Source organism: Pyrus communis, chromosome 7 (genome assembly GCF_041283825.1).
Source record: "Pyrus communis isolate YQ-2024b chromosome 7, ASM4128382v1, whole genome shotgun sequence".
NCBI classification, from domain to species: domain Eukaryota; kingdom Viridiplantae; phylum Streptophyta; class Magnoliopsida; order Rosales; family Rosaceae; genus Pyrus; species Pyrus communis.
In genome coordinates, this window is record NC_142571.1 from 2,826,419 (window position 1) to 2,846,686 (window position 20,268).

General features: G+C 34.9%; 1 protein-coding gene and 1 non-coding gene across 2 annotated transcripts; both read right to left on the bottom strand.

Annotated features, from left to right (window-relative positions):
• Nucleotides 1-1,432: 1,432 nt before the first annotated feature.
• Nucleotides 1,433-3,630, bottom strand: LOC137734799 (sequence-specific DNA binding transcription factor). Its single transcript, XM_068474082.2, has 2 exons — nucleotides 2,532-3,630; nucleotides 1,433-2,098 (listed from the first exon to the last, which is right to left on the bottom strand). The coding sequence occupies exons 1-2, from the start codon at nucleotides 3,192-3,194 to the stop codon at nucleotides 1,700-1,702; spliced, it is 1,062 nt and encodes a 353-aa protein (XP_068330183.2). The 5' UTR covers nucleotides 3,195-3,630; the 3' UTR covers nucleotides 1,433-1,699.
• A 3,688-nt stretch (nucleotides 3,631-7,318) lies between these two features.
• Nucleotides 7,319-7,392, bottom strand: TRNAN-GUU (transfer RNA asparagine (anticodon GUU)). Its single transcript has one exon. It is a non-coding gene; the product is annotated as a tRNA-Asn (tRNA).
• Nucleotides 7,393-20,268: the final 12,876 nt, after the last annotated feature.

The following is a 20,268-nucleotide window of genomic DNA, read 5'->3' on the forward strand; positions in this document are numbered from 1 at the left end:
CAGACAAAAACTAAATGATCACTAACTGTTGGAGCTACCACTATTTACTTGGACCATGGGATCCAGGAGAATAAGACTGTAATTACTTACATAAAATGTTTACTTTCCATTAATTTGAATCCTGATTTTTCAAGCTGAATTACCGATTTAATATTTTTTGTCAATCATAAAAAGTTTCATTAATATAAAATGCTAATAGAAAGAAGAATAAGTCCAGAGAGAAAAACAGTCCACAAGAATCAATAAAAGTGCATCCAAAACATAAAAGCAAATGCAAAGAACACATGACACTACTGTCATAACATTTGGGGAGGAAAGAGGCATAAAACCTAGACCCGAGACAAGCTCAAAGGGTGGACGAGAGGTTGCCACCGACTCCAATCATAGACCGAGGATGATGACTAAACCTTGTAATTTTGTTTGCTATGGGTCACAACTGTTTTAATTCCATGTGTGATAACAAACGATTAAAAAGTCACGAATCAAAATAATATATAGGGATTTGGAATCACTCTAGTTTTCATTCCAAATTAGTTAGGAAGTGATTTTCACAAATCATTTTTAGTTTCTCACATATTCCTCTTTATTTAAAGCCATCAGATTGAACAAATAACGCGAAATCAATAGTTAAGATTAAACAAAAATGCGTTAGAAGCTAAAAATAATGTGTGAAAATCACTTCCCATAAATAAATTCATATTATTTTATGTCTATTAATCAACCAAAAAAGAGGAATTCAATTGAAAACTCTTTTAACTTCGAGAAGAGACTATCACTATATTAGGAACTAATTAGTTCCTATAGCTAGGTTGTTATACCAACTTTCCATTTTTTTTTGCCTTTGTTTAGTTAGTGTTCTTGGGTTGACAATTAATTATATCAGAATAACATTACCAACTTTCATATTTATAATCCCAGCCTACATCACTTCAAAAACAATGACATATCACTGATTCATTTCGTTGATGAATCATGAGAAAGATCTTTCTTGTTACGTTTTACTATCTTTTGATGTTTATATCACATTTAGCATACTATCTATCTACTTATGAAGTTGATCGTGGTCAGTGAACTTGTTCGGTGGATTTTCCATTTCCCAATCTATTGAAGGCATTAAATAATTCACTCAACTTATCAAATATGTCCCACAATCGTAAAAAATAGATCACAACATTCCGAACCCCTTAGCTTGTTAGCTTCTCCTCAAACCTGTGAGATCCCCCATCTTGAACACTTACGCTAGAGATCGCAATGACTTATGGAAACAACAATACTTAGGAGAGAGGAGAGTTTCGAATCTTGGACGCATGGTTGGAAACTCAACAACTTATTCACTAAGATACTAGACTACATGCAACGGAAACAACAATGTTAGATAACGAGAATGTGTTTGGCAAACAGCAAATGTGTTTGGCAAACAGCAAGCAACCGATGCACCGTAACCTTCTAGGTCTAAGCACTGATATTACTGGCTGAAAGAGAGAACGTGTAGATTACAATTGAGGTAAGATATGTTATTGTACGACAATAACTACTTCATTCGGATTATATTACATGTTAATCAGTCGACTCTCCCTCACTTTTGCTTCCAAAAGCTCTCCTTTCTCAATATCCAATGCTACATAAATTCTGTACATACATACATATATATATATATATATTTATATCATACTCTCAAAGTTTAAACACTTTTCCTCAGTTAACTTCTTCCAATTCTCAATGAAGAATCAACCCCTTTGCCAACACCTGCTGCTGCAAACAGCCTTGCAATCTCTAACTGCGTGTTCGCAATAATTTCGGTGCGCTTGAGATCCATTTCTCCTCGCTTCGCCTCTGCCTCGGCTCTCATCCTCTCTATCTCCCTCATTGTATCCATTCTTGCTTGCTCTGATCTTACCACTACTTCTGCTAACCATCTTATGCTCTCTGCTACCTCTACTTCCTCCCGCCTCCGCCGCTTCTTTTTCTCGATTTTTCTCTTCATTCTCTTGGACCTTAGTTTTTCCTTGTCACTATAGAGAGCTGGTGTGCTACTGTCTACCTCCAAAGGGTTCTTGTCTGATGCATGATCTGATAATTTCATCCCCCCTCCATCTTCCTGCAGGTTAAATTAATTCAGCGAGACTTACATTTTACACTCTATTTTTTACATAATTTGAATGCAAATATTGGTTACATCAGTTGGTCAGAACAGTGTGCTGAGAGTTCAATTTCCACAACCCCTTTAGAAAATATGCAATTATATGATTCCTATGGGCCAGTGGCATTATTGTGGGATATATTTGGTTCTAATATCTTAATATACGAGTACTAAAAAATTGAAAACACAATCGTCTTCAACAAAATTTGAATGCTAAAAAACAATAACCTCAAGAAATAAGGCCTGTTTATTTATCTAATCTGAGAAATAAGTGAAAAATCAAATTATCAAAATATAATTAAAGGGAAATGGCTAAAAACAAGAACAAAATTTTAAAAAATAAAAACATAAAAAATATAAAAACAGGGGAGGGGGTGCCATGTAGACTGACCTTGGCCACCCTATGATCAACACCATTGGATCCAAAGGAATTCTGGGCAGTCCCCATGAGTGGAGGAGGAGCAGGAAGTGGTGGTGGCGGCGGTAGTGGCGCTGGAGCCGATGGCTCCAATAGCATCAGAGGATGATTGTTCTGAGGGAGTGGGGGATGCAGTGGTAGTGGTGGCTGCAGCGAGGGAGGAACAGTTGCAGCAGCAGCGGCAGCAGCTGCCGCTGCTGCTGTTGGGGATGGTCCACTGCCACGTAACAAAAGATCAAGCCTAGGATACAGAGGCCAGGATGACCCATCAGCAGTGGCGGATTCAGAACGGTACCGTTTCTTCATGGACTCAATCTTGTTCTTGCACTGAGTCTGGGTCTTGGGAGACTTGGTACAGTTGGCGCGTGATGACACGTGTGTCGCCACATCTTCCCAGTCATGGCCTTTGAGTTTGGCTCTGTTTCTGAGAGCCCATTTGGTCTCATAGGCTTCAAGGAGGGTAGAAACTGCCCCTTCACTCCACTCATCTCTTTTCAGCCTGTCACTGCCGCTGCCGCCGAGAGGAGGCTGTTGAGCAGGTTTTGATCTCGGAGGAGACTCTAATTCCTTGGTGGTTGTGGTGGTGTAATTGTTTGGGAGTAGAGATGTGCTTTCTTGGTTTGTTTCGTTGTCCATCTCTCTCTCTCTCCCCCTCTCTCTTTCTTTCTCTCTCTCTCTCTCCCCAAATGCTTGTACAAATTTTACCCTTTTGTGTAAGCTGCTAACATCTTCCTCCCATCAAACAAGTTTCAGCTCAAGGAATGGTAAAAGGAAAGGAGAACCACTAGCATGTTAGAGAGAAAAAGAAATAGCCAATAAAAAGTAAGAGAGAGAAAGGGGTGAGAACATATAGCACAAGTAGACAAGAGCGTTTATTCATGCACGTAAAATTTTCGATCATAGATGGCTTCTTATAAAGAGTCATTTCTCTTTAACTGTTAATCACCGTCTGACACATACACAAAAATAACTTTATGTAGTTAAAATCGGTAATTGTATCTAAGATCTTGCGTTCGAATCTTACATATATAAAGAGAGAAAAAAGCCAGTGCTGACTAACATTAGAGGGAGATGAGTAGAAAGGGAAGGGAAAGAAGGGGAAAGGCTGAATGTAAGTGGGCAACCAAGTAAAACGGATCACTTTAGTCAAATTAGTTAATGATGGAACCTGTAAACTTTTCCTTTTCACTTTTGGGGGTGGAGTTATGTGATTGTGGGCATGTTTGTTTTATTGTTGTGGTTGGATTGTTTTGGCTGTTAGCGTTGATGTGAAGCCAACCAAGACATCCACTTGGCCTTCAGTAATCCTGAGAGAGTGAGAGAGTGAGAGACAGAGAGACAGAGAGAGGGAGGGAGGGAGGGAGGGAGTGCAGTGGTGGTGATAGTGGTGGTGGTGGGTCAATCACGTGGGTCTGTCACCCACTCCTCCATCGCAATCACCAATTCACCACCCAATATTATCAACCATCGATCTCCTTCTGCTCCTCCCCACCACCATCCAATATGCTACCGCCATTCAAACATAGCTTCCCCTTTTGTGCCCTCCTAATTTTGGCCTTTGCTTTATTTATGCCCTTTTTTTCTCTATAAACTTTTGGTGGATTCATCACCACTTGAGTAACTAGTTGTGTTGTGATACCTTTTGGAGCAACGGCTTCGTTCTGCATCTATTTCTATTTGGCACCTCATACTAAATCTGCCCGACCATTGTTGGTGGACTGGTCACTGGTGTGCCACTACCACACCAAGCCATGAAATTAAATTTGTTTGATTTGTTTAATTGTAGAATCGTTCCTTTGAGGGCATGTTTACTTTTACAAAAATAATAGAACGAATGAATCGGAAAAATAATAAAACGAATAAATCTGAACCATCAGTTATACCAAACAGAACCGAAATAAGTAGGTAACTGAAAGTCGGTAAATAAGTCGGCCGGTTCGGTTGGTTTTCGGTTCAAGAAAATTCCACCCCTGCTAACATCTTCCTGAAAACTTTAAACAATTTTATTGTTAACAAATTATTTTGGTTCAATCCTTTTTACCTATATGATCAATTTCTCTTTTGCATATGCATACACACATGCAAAAGAGATTCTTCTCTTATCACTTGTAAGGCACTAATGTCTAACCTCGTTATATCGACACTAGTTGTATATCTCTCTCGTCCGGTGATTGAAAAAGCAAATTTTTCGTTCTCGATTGAGTCTAGTTTGGTCTTTCATCTAGCCAATGTGGCTAACGATATTTCTACTATTCTGTTCTCTCTTACAATTCAAGTTACAGCCAATCTACGTTTACAACCTCCAACTTGAATAAGGATTCTCAAGGCACATTGGGTAGCAACCTAAATACTGACAAGGTTATACTCGCTTAACTTTTGAATGGTTCTTGGCCAGCAAGCTATTGATGCTCCCTTAACCCTGGAGGCTGGAACACGATTCATACAAAAATATTCTTCTACCATTATGATCATTTAAAAGATATTATTGTGATGAAACAAAATCAAACAATTTAATCATTAATCGCCACATCAAATTATTAAATATGGTTTTAAAAAATGATTTCTCTAGCATTTTCTAGTACTAGCCATCATGCCACAATTCAATTACCAATCAAATTCAGTAATTGGCAAAGGTCAATGCCTGTATTCAAATTGTGCAATGCTTGAGAAAACTATTGGTACGTAATAGAATGCTAATTTTGGTATGTAACAAACTATTATGACAAACCACTAGTACACTATACAATTTTAGGGTACGTTATAGAATACTAATTTGGTACATTACATAATTCCATGGTACGCTACAAAATACTAATTTTAATACATAACAAACTATTGGTACATTATATACTTTCAATTTGGGTATGCTACATAACGTTAATTTTGGTACATTACAAACTACTGGTATGGTATATATTTTCAACATGAGTACAATATAAATAAATAAATAATTTAAAAATTAAAAATAAAAATAAAAATAAAAAAAGAACTTTAGTACGATATAAAATGGTTATTTTGAGGCGTTCCAATATGTTGGAAAGATGAAACGATTATTTTGATACATTTTGAATCCCTGAAAGTGATTGGTTTTATTTTTTTTATTTTTTTAGAAAAGAAATGATAGTAAAATTTCATTACTTGATTACAATTTGAAAGAGTCTACAACAATTACAAGAGTTGTCACATGGGTATAATCTCCAATGATCAAATAAATTGATCTGGAGGTAACTCACAAGTAGAGTTAATAATAACCTCCTAATTGACAACCACAACCACACACGCACCAGTACAAGCATTTACGGTACAAATCTGCCACAAAGACAGCAAACGAAACAACCTTAGCATTTACGGTACAAATCTACCACAAAGACAACAAACGAAACAGATCTATACCGCAATCCATGTAATGTCACTGCCAGAACAAGCAAGTCCACATCAAAACCACCACTTGGCAAAGCGAGACCAGAATGAAAAACCAAGTCAAACAATTGGGGTCACATCATACCACCACTCACAAATTGGCCACATCACTTGCAAGCGAGACATTACCCGTTAGAAGCGGTACAAACAAACCTACACTGAAACTACACGAATTCGAGAAAACGAAATCCTCCAGTAGGCTTGATTTCATCGATTGACCCATCACCACCTGCAACTAGTGCGGTCCGCTGCAACCCACACGCCAAGACCGCCAGAGGAAGGCGTAGCCGCCATTAAACAGTCGAGAAGAGCCACAAAACACGAAAAAGCAAGCAATAGGGGGAGGATCTGAATAACAAACAACCAAAAACACTAACCCAAACCCGCAAATCTAGCTCCAAAACAGGGGAGAAGCCCTGTACGGGAATGAATCTTGAGAAATGAGTCTGAGACCTGCATCATAGCTAGAAAAGTTGGGCGCCGACAAAATAGTGGGGGAGAAAAAGTGTTGGGCAGCACTAAGGACCAGCAAGAAAGTAAGCGTGGTCGTGGAGAGAAAGGGGAGAACGTGAGGGTCTCCACGGTTGCGGAGGAGTGGACGCCGGGGGGAGGGGGCTCGGGGAGGAAGCGAACGATCTTGTACGAGCGTTTGTAAAAGGGGTGTGATATCATACATCCATTTTACTTCTTACACATCCTTCTAATTTTCGTCCGTTAGATCGGATAAATTAAATAAGATCAACGGACAAAAATTAACGAGAAATGTGTGAGAAGTAATTTGAGATGTGTGAATAGCACACCCCTTGTACAAATGAAATTCGGTGAAAGCAAATGTACCTCTGCAATGGCACGTACCAATAGTTGTGATACAATATCATACTTTTATGAAATCAAATTTAATTCTGGGAGTGTTTATATTCATTTTAAAACATAGCAACTATGTACGGATAAATTTAACTTTGCAATAGTACGTATCAATTAGTTGTAATACCATAATTTTAAGTGTGTTTAGTTTCATATTAAGCGTATATATACCAACAAACATACCCAAATAGTAAAAATAAAACTGAACAAATCAACTATAATATCTACGTAATTAAATGTACCAATTACTATTTTGTTCACAAATCAAATGTACCAAACATTAGCAACAAATCCACCGTGCGATAAACTTTCGGCTCCCCGAACAAACAATATCCATGAACGAATCCACACACTACACAAAAACCTCACAATAAAAAACTATGAAGTGTAAACATAGAGATTTGGATTCTAATATGTTTAGAAAATGAGTTGGCATGGAAGTTAAAAACATAAATTAAAAAGTGAAAAACATATTTCGCTAGAAGGAGGGCTCGAACCTCCGACCTTGTGGTTAACAGCCACACGCTCTAACCAACTGAGCTATTCCAGCTTTTTGGTGACATGTTCCAGATTTTATTTTCATATAATGTTATATGTTAATTTTTTGGATCCAGAGAGGATTTGGGTTCAATATATGAGACGTCGAAATTTTGACATTCTTGATCTAATTGTTTAAACACCGATATATCTCATACATCAAAGTGGATCGCTAAAAATCACCAAGGTAAGCAGACCTTGCATTGTGTTTGGTATATGGGTTAGTCTTGTCTCAATCATGAATTAAAATTGCAGAGGAGCTACATTAAAATTAAGAAACTTTAACGAAAAGCTTTCGGTACTGTTCACTTTAACTAAAAACTACATTTTTACACTAAAAAATCAATCATGGTACTATTCACTTTACCCTTTATTTTGTCATTTTCGTTAAAACTCAAAATTTTTAAGACATTTTCATTAGTTTTCCTTTAAAATTATGTTTTTTCTTTCCCAAACATTAAAATTAGGGTAAATTGGAGTAATGATCTCTTAACTAAAAATCAATTATCATTGGTCTCTCAACTCATCAAAACGTGTAGCTATGGTCATTTTTGTCAACTTCGTCAGAATTTTGTCAAACTGAGTTATGTTGAAAATACCATTGTGACAATTAGGTTAAAGTTGAGGAACAATTTCTCTAATTGGATTAGAGTTGAGGAACCATTGGTAATGAGTTTTTAGTTGAGGGACCATAACTGCACGTTTTGATGAGTTGAGGGACCAATAGTAATAGATTTTTAGTTAAGGGACTATTCCTCAAATTGAGTTAAAGTTGAGAAATCGTTGCTACAATGTACTCTTAAAATTATGTTGATGTACAGGTTAATTGTCATTAATTTATGCACGGCAAAGATAAGCATAATGTTGGGTGTTCGCTAAAGACGATTAGAGCCAAGAATTCGACAATAATTATGTACACACCATTGCTTTAAAGCAATCCTATATTCACACATGATCTTAAAAGAAAAAAAACTCTCTCATACAAACTTAAAACAACTTGTATAGTCACCATAAGAGGTAAGATAATACCCCTATGTACAATTAGTGTCGAAGTTAAAATTTTAGCTTAGAAGAGGCTTAAAAGTCTCAATTTGAAACACTTTCTTAATCTTATAAAAATTACTCTCTCGTGTGATGACTAACCGATCACTGTCGTTTGGGTCTGGTGTGATATTATCTTCATCATCCTCTTCCTTAAACTGAAATCCCAAGCCTCTTTGAGTTCCATCCTCTCTCCCTCCTCCTCATAGCTCACAAGAAACGAATTGCATGAACTCCATAGAAGCCACCAACCTCAAATCAAATCCAATAAAAAAAAATTAAAGTAAAAATGTCGGATTGGGGCTCTGAGTCTTCGGAAAAACCTTAAAATAATCATAAACATTGCACTAAACTTTTCTATGTAAAAAAAAAAAAGTCATGATGGGCCTTGGACAATCCTTGTCTCTTTATGGCTCTACCTCTGTATTGAATTAATGTGGTATTAGTTCTAACTACTTAGTACTAAGGTCTAGTAATATTTATCTTCACTTGTAAATAAAAGATCTTATGTCCAAATTTTGTAAATAACAAGTTAGTAATCAATTTCTTCCTCCCTCCCTCCACTCTTTAGCGTAAACATATTGTCGTATAGAAAATTATTAATTGTGTACAAGGGTTTCTTTGGTGTGAGCACACAAATTTAATGTCTAATGAAATAAGTACCCGTGTACTAAGAGAGAGCATAAGACGAATTTGCTCTTAAATCGTATATTGTCAAAAGTAGCACTACGCATCAGTGGGAATTTTTCCAACACTTTCTAGCCTTTTTTATTTTAATTTTTTTTGTTTGGGAGAAAAGTCAAAGAAATAAAATAAGATAACCGAAAGTGCAAAGCCTATATCATCCTGAAGAATTAAAAAAAATGTGCATAATACAACAAGAGAAATTGGTGAGCTTTCAGGACATTGAGTGAGTGACGTATAGTCTAATTGAATTCGAGTAGACTTAAGAAAGAAACTGATCAACTTAATTATACTTAAGACAATGCTGAGGGCAAAGATTAGACTGGCTAATGACAATTATGGGATAAAGTTGGTTCTTATAAAAAAAACTTCACAAATTAAGTACCCGTTAATTTCATGTTCCAATAGATTATTTATTGAAAGGGGTGTGCTATCCACACACCCCTTATTAATTTCTGTTCGTTGATCTTCTTCAATTCATTTGATCTGACGGCCGAAAATTAGAAGAGTGTGTGACAAGTAAAAATGGGTGTATGGATATCACAGCCCTTATTGAAATTAGATATATAGTTCATGTATTCTGACCCACATATGCTTCAACGGTTCAAAAATTGTCCGAAATTATTGATTGCATCATGCCTCATTTTTACAAGGAGTATGATCATCTCCCCTCTTTTTTTCCTCTTCTTCTCTAACCTCTTATTTAAACGGTTACGATGAAGTCACGTTAACACTCTTCTGTTGACCCTTTTATAGAGAGAAAACGATAGTGTGAAAATTGTGAGAGAAAAAAGATGGAAGATGATGAGAATTTAAAGAGAAAATTGGAGGAGAGAGAATCAAACTTTTTAAAAAATAAAAAATAAAAATTGAAGTTTTTGAAAGGTTTCGGAATTCTAGTTATTTTTTTAAAGAAGCAAAATCTTTACAGCTAATGTCCATAAGCTAATTTTGGGCATCAAACTTAATTCTTAATGTGTCTGGTTACATGTGGTGCCGACTTTTGCAAGGTAGACGATTCTGTTTGACTCTTACGTATTAGTTGCCCTCAAGGTTTTGTTTTTTTTGTTTTTTTTTTTCCCCTCAAAAAAGATCCTGAAAAGGTAAACTAACATTTACTTTTTTCGACAAAAATAAATAAAAATAAAAATCAATCTACCATTCTCTTTTACCGATTAAGTTGCAACTTCCGGCATTGCAATTTTAGTTATATCTTTTACCATCCAGACATTGCTACCAGACACTTCAGACCCAATTTGTAGATAAAATTAAAAAATAATAATACAAATTTGATTTGTTTTCTTATGATTAAGAATACGTTTAATTTGCGAAAAACAAATAACGATAGAATGTTGCAGACTTTCGGAAGCAGCACCTACACATACATTCAAACCAGCACCATTTCTCCATGGTAAATGCTCAAGCAGGCAGCTTCTCTATATAAGCTTGCAGTCTAGCACGCATAAATCTCTTTAGAGTCAGAAGAAGAAGATTGAAAACATGATTCATTGTTTGCATCAACTTATAAACAAGTTGAAGATGTTTATTTTTGTTTGTTTCAGTTAAATTTTAGTTATGTTGTCATAATTCCGTTTTTATTTGTTGTTATATAGTAGGGCATTTTGTTGTTTATTTATCTTATAATTAATTAATAAGCAACAAAAGTGCTACTTTGGTTCGTCAACTATTTGAAAGTTTCTATGTTTGATGCAGCCCACCATTCTGGCAACCTAACATTCATTTTTTGTCGATGATGAGTTTGCATTATTGGAGTTTGGTTTAAATTTGAGCCTAACCTAATGAAATGGACTTATGTAAACATGTGTCGTCTTTGTTAGGAGATTTAAGATGCATATATGATCTTTAACTCATGCATATTGTATGTAACGTGGTTTTGTTTCGTAACTCACATGCATATTTTATGTAACATGGTTTTGTTTCCTATATATGGTCCCATATCATTTGGAGTATGTGGGTTCAATTCATAAGAATTGTATTTGTAAGTTGTCCAAAGAGGTGCACAATCGTAGTTAGAACTCTTATATGTTTTACCAACTCCGTAGTGAAAGACAAATTAAAAGCCTCACTCTGTTTTTGGATTTTCTTTTTCACCTTGTCTTTATTGCATGTTTGTAAATAGACACGGCATTTTATAAGATGTTGGAGTAAACTAAATAATTGGAGAGGTGAATAAGTTAGGATTTCACATATCCAATATAATATTTTTACCACATAAAGCTTTTGGACTTTATATTACTTATAAGCCATAAGTGATAATAGAACGGAAGTAAAAAATTGAAATGTGATAGGAGCATATTTATGCGACTTTGTTAGCTTGTTTCTTTGCATTTAGTAAGTTAGTTTCTATTTATTAGAGTGTTTTAAGCCGCTTTCGTGTGTTTGTAGGTCCAAAAGGTAAAGTTGGCAAGAAAGGGCATTTTGGAGCGTTCTAGAGCAGTTTTGGACTTGGAATGGAAAGCACATGCATGGAGCGAGGTGGATGGACGTTTTTGAAGTTCAAATGAGGCTAGGAATGTGCTAAAGAGATGGAGAAACTTATTCAAGACACAGAAGATAAGGAATCAAATAAAAGGAAGGAACATTATCCAAACTAACTTTATCTTATCTTACCTCATCCTAATCCTATTCTACCTAAATTCCAGTTGCAAGGGGAAATTATTTTCAAATTAGGGCACCTAAAAACTTGGTTCTAGAAGCCACACTCTTTTCCTTTCTGCTAGGAACCTGCCGAATATTCTAGTCCTTATCCTCCCTGGTTTCTGCCTTACAATTAACCTTTTCCTTGTGGGATTGGAGTGCCAAATCCTTCTCCAAAACAACTTTTGTGTTGTGCCCTCATCCTATAAATACAATCAAAGGTGCCGCATAATAAAAAATAAAGTAGAAACACACCACACACAAGAGTTGGATTTTCAGAGAATAAACACATAGTGCTGCAGCTTGCAAGGAATAAGAGCTTAGAGCCATGTCTGGCATCCAAGGCCTTTGGATTGTTGCAGCGTTTCTAGGTGTATTATGTCTTTAGTTTTTAGTTCAATGTTTGTTTTCATTTGGTTTTCAGTTATGATAGACATGTGGAACTAATTTCGCTTTAGTTAGAGGTGAATTCAAAGCCATGAACATATGTGTGATATGAATTGATTATATCCAGTTATTGTTTCATAAATCGTGAATGCAATTTACTTATTTGTTTGATTGATAACTTATTCTTGTATGTTGATTAAGGAGGCCTACTTAGTTTGCATGCATGAATTTGATGCTAAAATATAAGAGAATTTCACCTAATAGTTATGAACTTATATTTATAAATAGTGGAAATCACTAGTCATGATTGTGTTAAGTAAATTTCTGGCAGGAGTATCATGCTTTTCATAGTTACGAATGTCATGTCAATGCTTATGATTTTCATAGAACTTAATGATCTTTGATATGTATCTCCATCATGCAGTTCATATAGGGAACTTGATAAGAATAATTTGATTGCGTCGCTGAGTCCAATTCAATGAAGTTAGGAAAATCTGATGGTTAATTTGTGCAGTTCACGATTAACTTGGGGCATTGTCATTCATGGTTTATAGGAATAGTAATTGGAGATCGATTTGTGTTGCATATGTGTCATGTGTGGAGAAGGACCCTCTAGCTAGCCTTTCACCCCCTTCATTCACCCTAATTTAGTATCAATTAGTTTGTTTTCTGCAAGTTACTTAGTTTTAGTTTTAAATTTTGTTCAAACCTGTCCCCCATTAGTGTTTTGAGTCAAGTTAAGTCTAGAATTCATCCAAATCACCCTTTAGTTCCTGTTTTGAGTCAATTTGTTTGTTTTGCGCTGTTTTGAGTCAATCTAGTCAGTTTTGAGTTATTAGAGTCTAATTTGTGTTGATTAGCATCCTTTCTAATTCCCGGCTTAGAACGATCCTTACTTATGTATACTATAATTGTCTAAAAAGGGTTTAATTTGTGTGTTAGTTTTTACCACATCAAAATGGAAGTAAAAAACCGCTAGAAGGAGGGCTTAAACCTCTGATGTTATGGTTAAGGGCCACACACTGTAGCTAACTGAGCTATTCCAGCTTGTTAATGATGTATTCCATATTTTTATTTATATTATTATATTGCAATAAGAATAAGAAATTTACCACAATACTCATTTACTTTTTAATTGATAATGTAAGTGAAAATTCTTCAATGTACTAACGTATGATATGCACTAATATATCAGATGATTAAATTTTGACATTCTCAATTTATTCATTTAAATACCGGTACATCTCATACACTAGTGTATCGTTAAAAATCTTCAAGGCAAGCATAGCTAGAGACGATTAAAGCCAAAAATTCGACAATTCTCAATTTTGACATTTTCAATTTATGTGTTTGCCAAATGACGATTAAAGCCAAAAAGTCAACAATACTTATGCACACCTATTGCTATAAAACAAAAGAAAACTAATAAAAAGGATTTCAAATCTTTGCAATTTAATAAAAAAAAATCATCTACTAATTTTATTTAATGATAAAGATAAAAGAACTATTAAAAAATAAACAACAACAACAACAACATCAAAAAACCCAACTTGCACTAGGCGCATCCCCCTTTTCCACTCTACGTTTTTTTTTTTTTTTTCCCATTGTCAGCTACATTAATAGATTCTTTTTTCCCGCTTAGAATAAGAAAAAATCTTCAAATTGAATTACATTCCCCAGTTTTATTTTTGTGTTGTTTTTCAATAGTAGTCAAAATGACGAGAGATTTTTTAATGTGCCCAGAACACAAAGTGGTACACCGCGCGTTTTTATACAAGTTGTGAGATTCTTGTGTTAAAAAATTAATAACATAAAAAATAAAATTTCCCACCATTTACATAATAACACGTGGTGTACCATTTATATTACGGGCACAAGAAATAATTTCTCCAAGAAGACACCTAAGCTTAAGAAATTGAATGGAGAGCTACACTTATTATTGTAGGTATGTAAAAAACGTGATGAAATTTTAATTTGGTAAATAAAAACAACTTTTTAAATATAATTATTGAGAACATAATCTTCTCAAGGTTTTGATCTAAAAGATCACTTCTAGGTTCATCGTTTTTTGCTCAAGTGATGCTTTTACAGGACCAAAAAGGATCTAAATTTCAAACCTTATGAAACTGAACAAAAAATTAAACACTATTTATAAAAGTTAACCAATAAGTAGACATTATTCATGAAACTAGACCAATATATAGACATTATTTATGAAACTGGACCAATAAGCAGACATTATTTATGAAACGAAACCAAGAATTAGACATTATTTCCAAAACTAACCCAATAGGTGGAAACTATTTATGAAACTGGACTATACAATATTTATGAAACTGGATTAAGAACTAGACAATATTTATGAAACATGACCAAGAACTAGGCACTATTTATGAAACCGGATCAATAAAGAGACATTATTTATGAAACTGTACCAATTACTATGCACTATATATGAAACATGACCAAGAACTAAGCACTATTTATGAAAGTGGACCAAGAACTAGGCAATGTTTATGAAATTGAACCAATAAATAGTGTAGTAATGTTCAGTTTTATAAATAGTGTTTAGTTTCATAAATTGTGTCTGTGATGGAAGTACAGGGCTCTCGTGACACACCTCGACCGGAGTCGAGACGTGCTAGCCGTCACGTAAGGGTGACGTAGCCAAGTGCGCAACAGAAGTGATAATTATGCGAAAACATGGGTAATAATAATAAAAAATTTAAAAAAAAAACGAAACTCAAACTTAATTAGACTAGAAATAAATGTGTAAAAGTGAACATAACCAAACACAAGTATTCAAAGCACAGGTATCAACAGTGCAGTTACACAAACAATGTACTAATTATATAAACGAGGAGAAGATCCCTATAGTTGTTTAGTAGATAATCAGAACCGCCGAGAACTCCTCGTGAGCCACTAAGATGTACAACTACCTAGGACCTGGAGGGGTGCAAAACAGACGGGTGAGTGGGTAAAAACAAAATGTTTGAAAACATATTTATCTTTTCTAAACATAATAACCCCTCACTGTAAAACTCGTATAATCTCTAGAAAATAATACTAAGTATATACATACGAATACCAATGCATAAGGCCAGTAAAAACTGAAGTACACCATGTCATAACGTTTCCGCACTAAAAGATGTAAGCCAAGTGAAATCAACATAAAATAATATGCCAGTCGAAGTCACCTAATGTGACATGTACGACTGGACCTATAGCTCATCAATACATGCTAGCACACGAGTCGGACCCACCTATTGTGGTCTGTACGACAGGGCTGGGTGTAACATGTACGCTCAAGTGCTAAGATCATGTGAAGACTGTGAGAATAATCGCGGGTCACCTATTATGGTATGTACGACAGGGCTGGCATCAAACTTGGATCCAAGGTCAGCATGCGGTACGGAAGGTGAACATCACATGAAGGACTGTGTCTTGGCCTTGGGCAGGAGCACTAACACCGAGGTGCAGCAATGATGAGCTCTAAATGCATCTATGCATAACAATGTGCAATGCAACCAATATCATCACATTATACTCACTTGAAGCTCACCTGGGCTTCGCATCATCAAACAATATATACACACGCATGATCCTACTACTTATTAGTTTGGCATTTGCTTTCTATATATGTGTGTGTGTGTGTGTGTGTATCGTGGTTTCCAGAACATTTTTAAAATGATTTATGCTTTAAGTGCCATGTCGAAAATGAGTTACATTTTAAGTATTGCATTATTATAAATCGTGAATTATATCGCTTGATGTTGCGAAGGTCCAGGTAAGCTTCAAGTGAGTATATGCATAGATGCATTATTTTAAGCATTGCACATTGTCATGCATAGATGCATTTAGAGCTCATCATTGTTGCACCCCGGTGTTAGTGCTCCCGCCCGAGGCCAGGGCATAATCTTTCACGTTATGTTGATTTCACTTGGCTTACATCTTTTAGTGTGGAAACGTTATGACATGGCATACTTCAGTTTTTACTGGCCTTGTACATTGGTATTTGTATGTATACACGTAGTATTATTTTTTGAAGGCTATACAGATTTTACAATGAGGGGTTATTATGTTCAAAAAAGATAAATGTGTTTTCAAATGTTTTGTTTTTGCCCATTCACCCTTTTGTTTTGCCCCCTCTAGGTCCTAGGTAGCTGTACATCTTGGTGGCTCACGAGGACTTCTCAGCGATTCTGACGATCTACTAAATAACTGTAGGGAACTTCTCCTTGTTTGTATAATTAGTACTTCGTTTGTCTGACTGCATTGTTGATACCTATGCTCTGAATACTTTTGTTTGGTTATGTTCACTTTTACACACTTATTTCTAGACTAATTAAGTTTGAGTTTTGTTTTTTTTTTTTTATTATTACCCATGTTTTCGCATAATTATCACTTCTGTTGCGCACTTGGCTACGTCACCCTCACATGACTGCCAGCACGTCTCGACTCCGGTCAGGGTGTGTCACCGCGAGTCATTTATTTTTTATTTATTTTTATATATATTAAAATTGTGTCATTTTCATTAAAATTTAAGTTCTTTTGTCCTTTTATTAAAATTTAAGGGGTTTTCATTAATATATAGTTATTTTTCATTAAATAATGTTATAGCATAGTTTTTAGTTAAAATAAATTTAGTCCAAACCCTTTTTATGAAAGTTCCCTTTATATCCTATCTTCACACATAATCATAAAAGAAAAAAAGCTTTCCCATACAAACTTAAAACTACTTGTCTAGTCTCACTAAAAGAGGTAAGATAATACCCTCATGTACAATCAATGATGGAGCCATGACTTAAGCCTAGAAGGGTCCAAAATTCTCAATTTGATATGCTTTCCTAATTTTACTCTGCCACATGGTAAGCAACCTACCACCGTTGTTTGGGTCTGGTATGGTGTCATCCACATCATTCTCTTGCATAAACCTAAATTCCATGCCTCTTTAACTTTCTTCCTCTCTCCCTCCTCCTCAAAGCTCACAAGTAATGAATAGCCTAAACTCCATAGGACCCATCAACCTCAAATCAAACCTAATGAAAGAAAGTAAAATAAAAACGTCAGATTGGTGCCTTGGGTCTACAAAAAAATCTTGAAAATCATATGTATTTCACTAAACTTTTATGTGTGGAAAAATGTCAGGATAGGTCTAGGACCATCCTTGTTCCTTCATGGCTCCATCTCTCCAATTAATGTTGTATTAATTGTAGCTACTTAGTAATATAGTCTAGTGTTATTTCTCTTCACTTGTAAGTGAGAGGTCTTTAGGTTCAAATTTTGAAGATGACGAGTTATTAACAAATTTATTCTCCCCTCTCCCCACTCTTTAGTGCAAACATATTGCAAATTTATTCTCCCCTCTCCCCACTCTTTAGTGTAAACATATTGTTGTATAAAAAAAAATAATAATAATAATTGTATGCAAGGGTTTCTTTGGTGTGAGCACACAAATTTAGCATTTAATGGCTTATGAAATAATTACACGTGTACTAAGTGTTACTCTCAAATAAGCGGCACTAGGTAGCACTGTAGGGGTGGTTTTGGTACATTACCGTATCAAAATCTCTGTACCAATTATCATACCAAATATTTGGTATGGTAAAATCTATTACCATTATCGTACCAAATTTTTGGTGTACCTAATAACGGTATACCAAATAGTTTGGTTGGTATGGTATGCCAATGGAAATTGCCACTTTGTTTTACGCCACTTAGTTTGCCCAAAATCTAATATTTTTTAATTAATGTAGAAGTGTAAAAAATATAGAAAAAATATATAAACGCTCGTAATGACAAATTTTACAACTTTCGTGAAGAGCTTAACTTTGAAATTCACCATTATAATTATATAAATCATAGATCAAAATTTAACCGTTGATTGTTGTTTACATTTACGCTTCATTTTTTCTCATCAAATTTTGTTTTTGTTTTTTTTTTTTTTTCAGATTTTCTTTTTTGAAAACATGATCTATTAGAGGATGCAAGAAGATGAACGGTTTGGATCGTTGATATTATGTTCAAAGTTCAATGGTTAGTGAAAATATTGTTTGATGTTTATAAAGTTTCTACAAATTATATGACATCAACTCATATTTCAGTTTTTATTACATTTTTTACACTTCTACAATAATTATTATTAATTTTGCCCTCAAATAATTATATGAATAAAAACATAATATAATATTAATAATATTGGTAAGTACGGTATACCACCAGTACTGGTTTTGGATACCAGCACCATACTGAAACAGTATGGTACGATACAAATACCGTATCATTACTAATTGGTACAAATTTTTTATAATAATTTGGTATGGTATGGTTGGTAGGATGGTTGGTATGGTAATTTAGTAAAAATTTCCACCCCTAGGTAGCAGTGGGAATTTTTATTTTATTTTATTTTTTAAGAAAGAAGAAGATTAAATTAAAGAGAAACCTCAGTGACACCCAAGGCCTTGATAATCATACAAGATAGCATTTTTTGCTTGGGGAGGAACACACCCATCCCAAATATATAAATTAATACAACTATGCCTGAGGGAAGTAATAGCATCCGCTGTTAAGTTTCTCTGTAGACATGATTTTATTCTACTAGCTCAAACGATGAGGCAAGCCGTTTAATGTCCTCAGCAATGGACCTAATTATTTCATTAGCAGCGGGAATTTTTCCAACACTTTTTACCCTTTTATTTGAAGTCTTTTTAGAAGAAAAGTGAAACAAATAAAACCAAGATAACTGTAAGTGAGAAGCCTATATCATCATCAAGAATAAAAAAAAGAAAACCGTTATTAGCATTCTAAAAATTTCAATTTGCACTCCTCATAATTGTATTTTTATTTCTAAATATAGAAAGTTTAAAGTACAAAATGAGAATTTTAGACTGAGAATAATACTTCCTAAAATAATTGTACATAATACCAAAAGAGAAAATTATGCATACTGTCGCCTTGCTTGAACAAGCAAATGCTAATGCTGCTGCATCGGAAAATAAACCCGAACCCAAATCTGAAAGCCAGGATCTAATTAAAGACGAGGATTTCAACCTCTGAAGTGTTAGTCCGATGAGCAAAAGGAAGTGGAAGAGGTTTTCTACGAGCCAATGAATATTATTTGGTATTCATTAAGAAAATAATGAAGCCCTTCAAAGCAAGGCATAGAAAAGAATCAAGAATGAGCCAGTACCTCACTTACGGCACAGTCCCTTAATTAGAAGTCGATTTACTTGTGATGCAAACTTTAACATTAACTAAGATCTAACTAAGTAACTAACTCTTTCGGTTGGCAGAACCAACAGTAACACGCCTATTACAAATACAACAGTGGCACTTAGAAAATATTTAACTAGTTTAATTGACTGTTTGATACTAATGATACCGTTACTTCGAACAGATGGAGGGATATAGGGTGAGCTTATCGAAATGGTCCCCAAAGCATGGACGTTCTTGATAAAATGACCATTAAATGACATCCTTTCTTTAACGTTCTTTCTATGGGGTTCAAAGATATAATCACACGACATAGCATCGAGTGGCTTGTGATTCAACATTTGCATTCCAAATTAGCTACAGCCTTGCGGCCACAAGTTCGTTTCGCCCTAAGTCACTAATAAATTTAGGTATGTATCGAACAAACAAACGTTATGTTACCATTCAATTACAATTAAAGTTGGTTAGCAGAACATGGTGTGTTAACAATATTATACATCTGAAAGACTAGCTCTTGGGATTTCAGGCCGTTTTACTCTCTTTCAAATAATAGACATTTCAACCATTTTTACTCGTGCCAATGCCTCCAAAAATTCTTGGATTTCTTGCCTAAAAACCGACAGCTACATCAAAAGCACGTTTTTATGTAGTTTGACCATTAGTTCCCTCGATAGAGAAATAGGTTTGACAACTCAGCAAAAAAAAAAAAAAAAAAGGCAAAAAAATCTTTAAACCCAAATAAAAAATAAAAGAAACAAGTTTGACAATTGAAAACTCGCTTTTGGTTGTCCATGAAATGACGATTCTTTTCTTCTTCTTTTTTTCATTTAAAAAAACATGAATATCACGATTTAATTCCAATAAAAAGGTCCACCGCCTACCCCTCTCACTTTTGAGCTGTTTGACA

Excerpts from the sequence above, each read along its gene's own strand:
- LOC137734799 (XM_068474082.2), bottom strand. The coding sequence starts at position 3,194 with ATGGACAACGAAACAAACCAAGAAAGCACATCTCTACTCCCAAACAAT. Across the intron at positions 2,099-2,531 it reads TTGATCATAGGGTGGCCAAG|GAAGATGGAGGGGGGATGAA; the intron begins GTCAGTCTACAT and ends TTTAACCTGCAG.